At 40.6% G+C, this 14,299-nt stretch overlaps 1 protein-coding gene across 4 annotated transcripts in view; it reads right to left on the reverse strand.

Moving 5' to 3' along the window:
• Ctnna2 (catenin alpha 2) overlaps window positions 1-14,299 on the reverse strand; it is a 1,136,313-nt gene that overhangs the window by 741,518 nt on the left and 380,496 nt on the right. For all 4 annotated transcript variants that reach the window (XM_059258010.1, XM_059258006.1, XM_059258007.1 and 1 more), the window contains one exon: window positions 5,343-5,546. In XM_059258010.1, the coding sequence (XP_059113993.1) occupies window positions 5,343-5,546 (204 nt within the window). The remainder of the gene's footprint in view (window positions 1-5,342; window positions 5,547-14,299) is intronic.

Raw genomic sequence — 14,299 nt, forward strand, 5'->3', positions numbered from 1 at the left:
CTTTCTGTTTTGAATTTTGGCTTATCACTATATGAAATTGCTCTTGCTCAAAGCACTTATGCATGTGATGGCCACCATCTCTCTTTGGAGTACAAGCCCTGTTGCTGTGGGATGTTCTGTATGGCAAATGTGTTGCTGATTAGTCAATAAGTAAAACACTGATTGGCCATTGGCTAGGCAGGAAGTGTAGGCAGGACAAGGAGGAGAATAAAGCTGGGAAGTGGAAGGCTGAGTCAGAGAGACACTGCCAGCCGCCAAGATGATAAACAGCATGTGAAGATGCCGGTAAGCCACGAGCCAAGTGGCAAGGTATAGATGAATGGAAATGGATTAATTTAAGCTGTAAGAACAGTTAGCAAGAAGCCTGCCATGGCCGTACAGTTTGTAACTAATATAAATCTCTATGTTTACTTGGTCGGGTCTGAGTGGCTGTGGGACTGGCAGGTGAGAGAGATTTGCCCTGACTGTGGGCCAGGCAGGAAAACTCAAGCTACAAATGGTGCTCAACGTGGGGCAAGAGTTTCCACCTAAAAACTGAGAAAAAAAGATTCTAAAACGGAGCTAAAAACAGTTCCTAATTGTCTCTCTCAAATGAGCAGCAGCTGCTGGTTTGAGCTACTGGTGGGTTCCTAGCGTGCGTGCTTGACCTGCAGTATGGCAGGAATGAGGCCTCTGCAAGTGGCACATTAAGCTGCATAGTAGATTTAGACTTTGCTAGTACAAAACAAAAAAAGAGGTTTTTGGGCTACACGATGCTTGGATAAAAACATAGACCCACGATAGCTCCCAGAGCTGGTGGAATACCACAGGCATGTTGGGAAGCTGAGGTGGGCGGAGCCAGCAGCCACAGCTGCTGCAGTTTAAAGCAATAGATTCACAATAAGACAGATTCAGTTGTAATAGTTTACAATGTGTGTAAAATATACGTAGGCTTGAAAGAGACAAAAAAGGTGATATATACAGTTATATAAACAAATACATAGTTTTAAAAAATAAAGTCTTTAAAGAGACAGTAAAATTAATATAAAAAATAAGCCATATAAAGATGAATATTACACAGAGAATCTGGATTGTGTTGTCTTTGGGATTTTTAACTGCAGAAAAACATTTGATCGTAAAAGATGTTGAGTTAAACCAATATGTATATTTTAAAGATACCTTGACTTCAAAATTTGGATGTAACGATATGTTACTTTGGAAAGGAGACTCTGCTTTTGTTCCCACAGAAAGCCAAAGGCTATGGATTTGTTCAAGATTAAGATACATCAGGTTTGACCAGCCAAGACCCCCTGAAAGGTCTTCAATGACACCATGGCCCAGATGATCCAACATCTAGAATTGTTTGAAGGCAACTGGCTCAGATGATACAGCCTCATGGACTATTCCATAATCCTAAAATTTTCTTTGTGTCCCCATAAGATACAGCGCCCCCCTCCAGCAGGAAGTAGTAAGTGAAGCTACGCCCAAATTCCCAAATTATATGTAATTTTACTTTGTTAAGGTTAAAACCTTCCTTTTTGAAAAAAAAGGGGGGGGGAAGTGCTGTGGGATGTTCTGTATGGCAAATGTGTTGCTGATTAGTCAATAAATAAAACACTGATTGACCATTGGCTAGGCAGGAAGTGTAGGTGGGACAAGGAGGAGAATAAAGCTGGGAAGTGGAAGGCTGAGTCTGAGAGACACTGCCAGCCGCCAAGATGACAAACAACATGTGAAGATGCCGGTAAGCCACGAGCCACGTGGCAAGGTATAGATGAATGGAAATGGATTAATTTAAGCTGTAAGAACAGTTAACAAGAAGCCTGCCATGGCCATACAGTGTGTAACTAATATAAGTCTCTGTGTTTACTTGGTCGGGTCTGAGTGGCTGTGGGCCTGGCAGGTGAGAGAGATTTGCCCTAACTGTGGGTCAGGCAGGAAAACTCAAGCTACACCCTGTGGAAGCAGAGGGCTTGGCTCTGTTTACTCCAGCATGCCTAATGTGATGTCGATCATAAAAGTCATTTGTGCATTTGTTGAATGAATGTAAGTTTCAATCCATTTTAAAATTCTTATCTGTAGAATACCATGTCCCCTCTCATTTATCATGAAGCTCCCTTTTTCCTTCACAGATAAGCCAACTTTAATAGATATTTGAAATTACTTTTCATATTTTTAATGAAGAAAGTTTAATGCTCCCAAACTAAGATGTATAAAATAGCTTCCATTGGACAGTTATTGGTTCCTTATAATTGGGAACATTTTATATGGACAGCAACTAATCCCAATTTACATGTTCAGACCTCACATCTTTTTGAAAAAAGTGCTTCTACCTATTAGACCCCATATGTAAATTACAATGATAACCTATCAAAAGGTGGAGAGTGTTAAGGAGCAGTTACTCTTATGGATGTGTCTGAAGCTGAATAGAACAACATAAGGCCTTGCTAACTGAAGACTTTCCTAGGACCATTCTGAACTCTTTTCCCAATGCTAGCTGCTCTAAGATCCCAGTTTTTGTCTCTGGTCTCTTATCAGCTTCTTTTTAAATTGCACATTTTTTTTTGCTGCATTTTCAAATCATAGACGTGCAAATTCACCAAATCACATACATCTGTGAAAACTCTAGCAAACAATGATCTCTTTCAGAGCTCCACATAACCCAAGTGGGTAAATCTCAACCCACGCCCCAGGAAGACTGCTTTCCTTCTACCAGTTAGTGCCCAACACCCCTCTGTGATCTCCATCCACATTCCACACACTTGGGAAGTCCAGTGTCTTATGGTTGCTTTTCATGTCAATGGGGTATGAGAAGTTGAATTTTCATCTGGGACTAACCAGGATATTTTTGGAATTCAGAAATGACTGTTTCCCCAAGACTTCAATCTCTAATTATTTGGGTTCAAGACCTCTTCATCTTAATGTCATTAACACATTTACACAAAATATGCATGTGATAATTGATGTATTTACTTCCATAGATTACAGAACAGAAAAAAAATGTATAGCTGGCTAGGAATAATGGACTGAGTCAGTGTTTACTGCTACAGACTTTTAAGTTAAGTCATGATGTAACCCATCTCTTTAAGTTTATATATGTCATATCAAAATAAGCATATTGATTTTGTAGAAGTAGTAATAAAGGAACTTAATAGGAACCATGGTGGCATTTTGGCTGCATCAAGCTCTACCCTGCAGTCACTAGTGTGACATTTGACAGAACAGCACACAGTTTCAATGTGAACTCAAATGGGATATGTTTTGTTTCAGTCTTTGAAGTGAATAAGATTTGTATGCTTGGAAATTTGAACATGATGGCCTTCTAGGTATTCTTCAACTATGTGAAAAACCAGGATTTTAATGAAAGTACAAACCATTTCTGTATCACAAGATTCTGACCAATCTGAAAGTGACTAGAGTTCAATAAAATACAAAATGCACTGAACTCTGCTGTTCCATATGAGCTGAAACTGAAACACACACACACACACACACACACACACACACACACCACCACCACCACCACCACCACCACCACCAAACAAATAATAACCCACATAGCTTGATAGTACCCTAGACAACAAATGAAAATCACATATCACATTTTGATTGCCTGTTCTTTTACCATAGCCCACAGCTTCTATTCATGAGAACACACTTTATTCTGATTTATTTATATTAAGACTATAACCATCACTGTTTTTGTAACTCCTACTACCTTCTTCAGTAATAATTGCTCATTGATGGGAATCCTAGTGTTCTGTAATATAAAGCTGAATTCTGCAGACATGTCATTAGCTCCATGCTGTTCTGTTAAAAGCAAAAGCATGTAGAATTCCAGATCCTGTGAGCATCCCTTTTCCACAAATCTGCTATACGAAAGATTTGCTCAGAGTAGCAAAGCCCTAGGCCTCCAATGAGCCCTATAGAATACCCATGTAGCCAAATCACAGCATGTACTGGTCACAAAGGGTCCTATAGAGAAATCCTCACAAATGCTTAGGTATCATAGCAGATATCCACATTTTAATCTTTACTGAAAATAGACAAGTCTTCCAAAATTCAAATCATCTGACTTTTCATGGAAAGAAAAGTGATTTTTTTATTATATTTCTTCATATATTTGGGGCAGGGCACATACACACATGGAGGTCAGAGGACAGCTTTCAGAAGTAGTTCTCTCCTTCCACCATTTGAATCCTGGAGATCCAATTCAAGTCTTTCAGCTTGGCTGCAAGCCCCTTTAACTGCTGAGTGAGTCATATCATTGGCCCAGGAAACAATTCTGGCAGTTTAGTTTCTGGGCTGTTCCCACTATACTTCCTTTTGCTTTTCAAATGACAGAAAAAAGACTGTTTCTGTCAATGCTGGCTCCTTGCTTGAAGTTTATACTGCTGATTTACTAAGCTGCCTGAGTTTACTTAAATGATGAGAGTCACTGGGTACTTGGTTGGGGGGTGATACTGTGTCGCAGCATTGCCTGGGAGTATTGCATCGAGTGCAACGATGCTAGCAGATTTTTCAGCATCCCTGTTAGCATACCTCAGTACCATAAAGGCCATTCCAACAACATAGTATATTCCAAGCCCTGACTTGATTGACAGCTTTTTCCAACTTGTCCTTGATCCTCTCAAAGACAAGAATCCCGTACAGGGGGAACACTGCTAACGCACACATACAAACTCTGGGCACTTATCTAAAACCGTGCAGTAAATGAACACCACTATAATTTAGTGCCTTTCAAAGCAAAGAATACAGATCCAATCACCTTGCACACATACACAATTGATAAGAAGTGGAGAGAATGATTGTCTGTGCCATCAACAGCGAGACTCCAGTCACACTTATTTGAAAATTCACTCACAAGAATTCCTCCCTGTAGAACAGGCCTAATAAATTCCTCCACGTTTTCGGGCAGCTAGAACTTTTCCACTTTGTTGGACCAGCATGAACACTTTAAAACTTGCTGTGCTTATTAATGCCTTTCAGGGCTGAAGATTAGCATCTATTGCTATTCTTAGCCTTGAAAATGTACTTTATAAAGAACCAGTTGGCACGGCATCCTTTGTTTCCATCAATCATCCACCTTCACCAACTGAAATCAAATTGCAACCATTGAAATGACCAAGATGACACCACTCAAGTAAACAACAGAGTTTCAGAGATTTTACACTCCACTCAATTCTTCCATCTTGAACAAGCACTTGGAAATGAAGTCAGAGCACAGGCTTCCCCCAAAGTGCCTTTGGTGAAACCTTATTCTCTTCCAGAACACCTGTCCTCATTCCTGCTATGCCTGATTTCATCTCAAGAGCATACAGCACAATCCACTGAGATGAAAGGGCCTGGAGCCCAGCACTTACATTATTCATGTACTCGCTTAGCAGGTCCTGGAGGGCCTGGCGTACCGCATTGCACTCAGCCACAATCCGCTCACGACGGTCATCACGTGTGCAGGAGGAGTCTGCCATGAGGGCAGCTCCACTGATGATGCTCTCCAGTCTCTCCTCCAGCGATGGCCGGAATCTGGCCTCACTGAATGTCATGGGATCCAGGATGATCTTATTCTGAAGGAATCAGAAGAAAAAAGTGAACAGGAGAGAGTCAGCTGCCTTAGACTGCTTTCTGCATGAAACTATCTGAAGCTAGGACAAGGCAGCCCACTCCTGAAGATAAACCAGATACTGAGACACATTCTGAAATATTTTTGAGAAAGTTTTTTTCCTCCACTAAATGTAATCTACAGATTGAGGACAGTAAGTCTTATCTGAAGAATGTGTTCTTGGTGAAGGCTGTCTGTGGGAAGGCATTTTCAAATGAGATAGTGACCCTGGCTTTATGGCCTTCAAGGAAAACACAATGTAGCATGCAGAGGGATGAGGAAGATTTAGAAGCTAAGACATGATTTGTAATCAATTCTACATTAGGTGTGTACAGAACATCCTCCAGAGGAACAGCAGTCCCAGCCATCCTTAGATACCCAGGCAAAAGGCATCCGACAAGTTTATTTCCTACTAGGAACTAACACTTTTTATGTTAAACCTAGGTTGTACAAAATATGACCCAGAATGTATGTGCTTTTGTGAGTTCCTTTACAATTAATCTTACAATTAAAAACTAGTTTTTCTATCAAAGAATCTCCTTCCAGTTTACTATCTCTGTTTCACGCTTATAGTTTAAGATGTGAGTTCTCAGCTGGCTGCTCCACTCCCCATGCCTTCTTGCTGCAATACTTCTCTGCCATAATGGAATCAACCCTCCTGAGCCATAGCTGAAATCAGTTCTTTCTTCTGTAAGTTACCTACCCTGGTACTGGTGTTTCATCAGAGCAAAAGAAAAGTAAATAATACAATACACATCAGAGAAGGTCCATTTTGCAGAGGATGGAGGTTAATATGAAGAACCACAATTGTTCAAAGTGCAAAGGTTACATGACTATGGAGTGCTGGGCCCCAAATGGGAGATCTATGTCACACACACACACACACACACACACACACACACACACACACACACATGCACACAGAGCAGAGTTCGGGAAACATCATGGAAGAGGGAACAGAAAAATTTTAAAATTGGAGAACAGAGAAGACTGTTGACATATAGTGTCTCCTGGACATGATGAGGCAACTGCACTCTTGAACTCACAGCAGCTTTGGCTGCCTGGAAAAGGTTTGCAAAAGATCTAGCCAACATTCTGGTATGGATAGGGGAGGGGCTCATGAGGGGCTCCCATGCTTAGCTGTGCCGCTACTGGCAGTTGATGATGGTTAGAAGCAGGAAAGTTAGTTTTTTACGGGGGTGAAGATCTGGTTGGTTTTCTAGGCTCAAGTGGATGGTCCTTTCATGCTCATATGCACAGCACTATTATCTTTAGTGGGTTATAAAACTAAAGAAATTGGTGGGTGAACAAGAAAATGACAGAAATTTGGGGAGGCATTGTTTAGGAAGAAAGGGTCCAGAAGTAAGAGGAGAAAGAGTAAGGGGAAGACATAATCAAAGTATATTATATACATGTATGGAATTCTTAAAGAATAAATAAATATAAAACATGAAAATTGTAACAGTAGAGGGATATCTGAGTCCAAGAATCTTAAGGTCTTGAATGGTCAATATAGAAAGGCTCTCAATTTGAGAGGAAGAGGACAGGTCAGACTTCAAAGCCACAGATCTCAGATTTTCAAGAAAATCATTCTGTGGTCAAAGCTCCTTCTTTCACTCACAAAGTAAATTCCTGAAGTCTGTAAATGGTATACAGATACTCTGCTTTTAAGCAAAGTGGCCTTTACATCTATATTCTCTTCTAGCTTATGAGTGATAGGAAAGAAATGTTTACAATTCCCAAATATGCTTCTTGGAATCTGCCCACCATGTCACACAGTATTGGGTATCATGGTTCAAATAGTGAAAGAAGTCAGGGGAGGCCCTGGTAGAGCCTACAGTTCTTTGCAGTCCACCTTTACAGGGGAAAGTTCCAGAAGGACCCTGACAGAGGATGCAGGTGTTTCTGCTTTGTCTTGCCCTGTGTGTCTGTACTGCAGTCAAATCTGTCAGTCTCTTCTTGCCCCTCCCCTCCCCTTCTCTTTTACCCCTCCTTCCCCTTCCCTTCTTCTCTAGGACTTTCTGTTTTGGCATAACATATATAATAAGGAAGCAAAAGACCCTGACATTCCAATTAAGAATACCTGGTCAAAATAAAATTACACTACCTTCTTCATAGAGATTAGTGATTGATTTTCAAAGACCTTCTTTACAGAAAGTTGTATTAACATACATAAAATTACCATAAAATTTATTTATTCTTGGCCTAGGATAGATTTTTATCTTTTCCTTTTTCACTAAAAACCTAAAGAAGTGTCAGATTTATGGAAATATACTGAGGTAAAACTTGAACTTCTCAAAAAACTATAAAGTAGTTTTTCCTTAGCGCAAGGATAGTGCTATGCTCCATTTGAACACTGATTCCTAAAGTATTTCCCAGGGAACACTTGCCTTAGAGACACAATCTTCCAATGCAAAAATAAGGTTATGTGGCCAAAAGTGTTTTGCAAATACTGTCTGGCTCACAGCAAATTATCTGAAATGCTCTGAAGAGTCCTACATTATCGGAGCCTGTTCAGTGCAATAGTTTCAAAATCTACTTGAACACAGAAAAAGCATCCTTTAAACCATGTACAGAGGGGCTGACGAGATGGCACAGCAGCTAAGAGTGCATACTGATCTTACAGATGATCAGATTTTGGTTCCCAGCTCCCACATCAAGGGCTCTCAATGCCATCTGTATCTCCAGTTCCAGGGGATCTGACACCTCTGGCCTCCATGGGAACCTACACTCATGTACATATACCCAAACACAGACATAGAATCCAAAATGAGACAAATTTCTTTTATATATCCACATAATAATTTCTGAGAATCTAAAAGAAACAACTGGGAGCCAGGTGGTGGTGGTACACACCTTTAATCTCAGCACTCTGGAGGCAGAGCCAGGAGAACCTCAGTGAGTTCAAGGTAGCCTGGTCTACAGAGTGAGAGATCCAGGACAGGCACCAAAGCTACCCAGAAAAACCCAGTCTCAAAACAAAAACAAAAACAAACAAACAAACAAAAACGACTGGGTAACACAGGGAAGAAGGCTTCGCACTGTCCGCTGATTGAGAGCTCTACCTCTCTCAGCTCAAGGCTGTCATGAGAGCAATGCAAAAGAACACTGAGCCTGACAAACTCCGAATAAAAGTTACACCATCCATTACTTTACTAATGGAATTATTCATTATTTGTAGATCGGAGAGGGGGAGCTTTGAAAAAAATTCTCCCTGGAAAAGAAACAATAAATTTACAACCTTCTAATCTGTACACAAGGTATAGATGAGAATGGCCAAGGAGTGAAGGCACTCAGGGGAGAAAGGCATAATGCACAGTGTGTGTGTGTGTGTGTGTGTGTGTGTGTGTGTGTGTGTGTGTGTGTGTGACTTTGAATGTATGTGTATGCATGTGTGTGTGCATGTGTGAGTGTGCATGTGTATGTATGTGTGTTCATGTGTGTATGTGCACACAGGATAGGTGTCTGATTGTGTCTCTGAAGGACTGGCATTGCTTGCATGTATAGATACTTGTAAATAAGGAATGGTGTAAGGATTGTGTGAGAATGGGAACGTGTATATACAAGCAGAAGATGCTCTCCTTGTGTGAATGTGCTCAGAAGTATGTATAGGGTAGCAAATGTATCCTCTCTCTCTCTCTCTCTCTCTCTCTCTCTCTCTCTCTCTCTCTCTCTCTCTCTCTGTGTGTGTGTGTGTGTGTGTGTGTGTGTGTGTGTGTGTGTGTGTGTGTATGCATACATCATTGTTTCTGGGTAAGTACAGGCTCCATACACCAGCAGAGACAGGTATGTATGTGTTTAAGTTCAGACAACTGAACAAATCTTACCCAGGCTCTAGAACATGTGGAAAATAACAACAAAAATAAAAACAGAACTAAATGAGTTTAGAGGCTCAAAAGCTTAAGTAGAAGAATCTTTCTATACCTCTAAAATAAATAAATAAACAAATAAAAAACTTGAGTTGAGTCCTGAGTGAGAAATTCCCAGAGAATGAAAGAGGATAGATATACAACACATTATTTGGAAATGATATAGGAAGGGAGGGAGGGAGCAAGGGAGGGAGGCAGTCAGACAGACAAGCAGGCAGGCAGGCAGAGAGGGAGTGAGGATCTAAGTAAGCTATCTCTCCTAAAACACTTCACCATCCTTTACGATCAGCAAAAATATCCCCCAAAACTGGGAACACTGTGAACTCCGCTCTACACTACTGCTCCCCACCCCTGCCCCCTGTTACTCCCATTCTTCTGTGAGGCCGCCCTCTCCCTTCTGGAAAAAGCATTTCCTTCGCGTCTCCCCCCCCAATCCTCCTCCAGGATCCTGTCCCACTTCCTTCTTCCTAGGCCAATGTGCAAAATGCCACCACCACCAAACAGTGACAGGGCCAGTCCAAGGCTACTGTCTGTCCATTTAAAGCAAAGATGTTCTCTCATGGGAGGATTATACCTATTTCTCATTGTACTTTAAAAATCACGTCTGCATTCTGTGGGTCCTTTAGTCCCTTTTCTTGTTTGATTTTCTAGTGCTTCCCAGTATTTTCAGGCTTACTCATATGAAACAATTGTGAGTCGTAGCTCTTATTTTATCTTTTTAAATTCTCCAACTTAGTTTAATATCTTCCTTTATTGCTTTTTTTTCATTCTGATTATTAGACTTGCATAGAATTTTTAATTAGTATCTTCCATTTAAAAATTAGTGTTCTCAGCAGTGTGGTGGTACATGCCTTGGATCCAAGATTTGGAAGGCAGAGGGAGGCAGCCTTTTCCATTTCTCTTGTCTTACTGGCCTGGCTAACAGTTCAGGCACCTCTCAAAGTAGAAATAGGAAGAGTGGACACCTATCTTCTTTATGATGTCAATGGGGATGCTTTGAGGTTTCTTTTTTCCATTTAGTGGGGAGAAATTGGAAATCCATAGGTGCTAGGGGAAGCATAATCATTATTTTGGATAGACATGGCTGCTGGTAGGTTGCCAAGGTCCAGTAGATGGCCCCACCCTCACTCATCTGGTCAGTACTACATGAATTTAGTGAGTGATTTTTTAAAAAGAGGAAATGATCACAAGTCTTTCTGCATACCTGAGGATGGTGATGAGTAGTCACCTTAGTGGTCAGGAGACTCCTTGTGCAAACTACTTAGGAAGAAAACACTGTACCTCACGTTTATGCTTCCAGACATTTAAAGTTGTAGGAGCCTTGCAGAGAACAGCCGAGTCACCTCAAATATATAGAATTTACAAAATGTCAAAAAAAAAAGATAATGAAAACAACATTTTGCTAACATGAAGAATGGACAGATTTAATAATTGATTGTGGTGGTATTGTGTCCCCCAAAATATTGTGCACCCTAATAAACTTAACTGGGGTCAGAGAACAGAACAACCACTAGATATAGAGGCTAGAAAATGGTGGCACATATGCCTTTAATCCTATCACTTGGGAGGCTGAGATCATCCGGATCTCTGTGAGTTTAAAGCCACAGTCGAAACAGCCAGGCATGGTGACTCACACCTTTAATCCCAGGAAGTGAGCCTTTAATCCCACGAAGTGATGGCAGAAAGCAGAAAGGTATATAAGGCGTGAGGACCAGGAACTAGAGCTGGTTATGACTTATCCAGATCAAAATTTTCAGACACGGGAAATAGTAAATGGCAGTGGTCAAACTACCCTGTGGATTCTTTTCTTGTTCATGATACCCTGTAAAATAAATGTGTCCTGAAGTTTTACTGCCTCCACAGTTCAAGGTAGCAAGGGAAGGAATCATGAACTGTGATGTTCTCTCTCATAAACACCAGACCTTCACCACCTGCTGTCCAGCAGAGCTATTCCAAGAGGAACAAGCAGAAGAAAAGAATAAATGTCAACACACCCTCACAGTTATTCCCTTGTCATTATTTTAAAGATCCCAAACCAAAAATCCCCCAGAGGAGAACTTCACACCACTCAAACACATTCTTCTAGAGGACTTTTTCCTTTGGCACAGAGTCACTGCAACAGAGAAGCCCCCAAACTCCACCTAACAGTGTACATTAAAGTTAGGAAATATTTTTTTTCCAAAGTTTCCTTGGGAATAAGAGAAAATATGAGCCCAGTTTTGGTTCTTTAGCTGCATTTTTTTCTTCTCTCCATCTCTGTTTGCCTTTGAATATCAAATTACTCTAGTTTGTCTTGCTTTGTGTGTAAGGAACTGGGCAGGCTTTGAGATTCAAGGATCTCCCTTCTTCTTTCTCCCCAGGACACAATTCAAGCCCTTCTGTTCTTTGGTATTTGAAAAAGGTACTTCAGAGCTACATGGTGCCTTTGCTTCAGCGAAATTTCCCTATTTGAGCATGGCAACAGAAAGACCTAAGCTAAGGTTTAGATATGAGGTGCAGGTTTCCTGCTGCTCTGGCCTTTCAAAAACTGCCTAGGTCATGGCAGTCATAGAGACTCCAGTGAGATCAAGGTCTGAGAAAGTATTTGACTGTGTATTGAGTTATTTTCTGACACCAATACAAACCATAGCAAAATTAATGTATCTAAAGCCCCTTTGAAGTACATGACTTATAACCCTCGGGTATCTTCTCCCTGTTTTATTACAATGGCTACAGAAAGACGAAAACAATTTTAAAAGGAAGTTTTGTAACATTGAAAACTGAAAGTGAAAGTCCCCCACTGATAATGAGGGTCATACTAATTCAGGCATGAATGCTTTAAATAGTTCTTTTAAAGACTGAAGTCTGAGATAAAAGCATAAATCAAGCTTGATATAATAAATTAACTGAGATGTCCAAATCAAAAGCATGTTATTTGCTCAGTTTTAAACATACTCCCTGTGGTATGTAATAATTAGCATGATACATCTCCATCTTTTGTTATCCTGTGCTAAGCTCCCTCAGTGTGAATCTCCATCTTTACAGGAAAAGTTTCTCTTGACCTAATTGGAATAACATTTGGAATGAAAAATAATGAGTTGAAATCATCTATTTTCTGAAGTTGCAGAAAAGCTCTAAATAGCATTTTAGATTTGCCTTAACTTTAAAAAATTGCAAATTGCCATATTGATAACATACTCTTTCTTTGGAGGCATATACTTAAAAACAAACTAATTATGGCACTTACCTACTTAAGATATTATTTGTAATTACACAGTTCAGTTTTTAATTGGAAATAAATGACAAAGATAATGACTTGGTAATTAAAAAGTATTTTTATCCATGTTTAATTCTTTAAAAAGGAGGCATCCACCAATGCCCACATTAATTTCACTTTAGAGAAGGAAAGGTGATTTGGGAAAGCAGTTCCTTGTCAGGTTAGGAATAACCTGGGTGAAGGCCTTCAGCTCTGATCATACTACCTGGACTATGAAATATGATGGAAGATAGTTGTACTTTCTGTAGCCAATCATGGGCATGTAGTAGATGACCATGGTGTCTTGAGCACTTTCTCAAGCTTTGGATAAAGACAGTTTTACAATTAATCCTAGCAGAGCAAGACTGGCTTAAGAATCCTGTGATTCCATGAGCAAGACCAATGCTAACTCAAGTTAGACAAAATCACAGCATGGAGATAGTGGTGAGCAGGAAAGATCCCCTCTACCCGAGGAGCTGGAGATAGATAACTGCCTGGAGAGGGAGAGTTGGTTTCCTCTAAGGGTGTTTTCCTTGGAGGGTTGGCTATGTTTCAATGGATGTCTGCACACCCAGGACTCTACGGGCAACACTGACTGTACTTGATGGAAGAAAGAACAGAGGACATACAATTTGGGTAGGTGAGGAAGGGTTCTTGGGTCTGAGAGGAGTGTGAGAAAGGGATAAATATGATCAAAAGGCATAGTACAAAATTATGAAAAAAAGACCAATTAAAATCAGCAACAGAAAAGAATCCTAACCTTCAGTCTGTGGGTTGATCACCCAGTGTTCAAATGCACTTAATCAGATCAAGTCTTGTGAGCTTAACAAAGAGGAAAGGGTTTTGGTATTTTGCTGAGAAAGTGGTCACCTGACCTCTTCCCCTTCAACTCTCCACACTATTGACCACTTTTCTTACTTGGTTTCATACCCTGGTCTCTGTGTTCTTACCACAATTTACTACCCAGTTCCTAAGGTAAATCCTTCAAGGGAGGACTCTAGACCTTCTGAAACTCCCATTACTTCCTGACCCCCCCCACCCCGCACCTACCCCAGTAAGCAGACAGACCTCAAGGTCTTGCTCTTTATCCTTTGTAGTTTTCTAAGAACTCTGAGAGCTCAACCACTCCCACCCTTTAGTCAACACCTGCTTATGAACAACACAAAGTTCAATGTCTGTCTCTGACCCTCTTGACACACATCAGTTACACCAGCCACTAGTCATTACTGAAGGGGTGATCTACCATCACCTCCAGGGCAGTGTGTAGCAAAATGTACTTGTCATTCTCTGTCCTAACAGCAACCAAGTCCCTGATTTCTGTGAAAGGAAACAAGAACCCATGGTCTCAATTGATTGCCCTGGAGTGCTCATGAGAACCTAGAAACAGCGAGGTAGTCTCAACTAACATATGAAGTAAGCAGTGCTCAGAAACCACAGATGGCTACCAGAAAGCTACATGGTACAAACTAAAGGAGGTTTTTTGTTTCCAAAAATCCCTAACCTTAGGTTTTCTTTTGTCAGAAGACAGACATCAGTGTGATCTAGGGCTAGAATACAGATAGTTTCAGATGTGAAGAACTGGGTGTGCTGTGGTCTAACAATGCCTATTCCAAA

This window comes from Peromyscus eremicus, chromosome 3 (assembly GCF_949786415.1).
Source record: "Peromyscus eremicus chromosome 3, PerEre_H2_v1, whole genome shotgun sequence".
NCBI lineage: Eukaryota > Metazoa > Chordata > Mammalia > Rodentia > Cricetidae > Peromyscus > Peromyscus eremicus.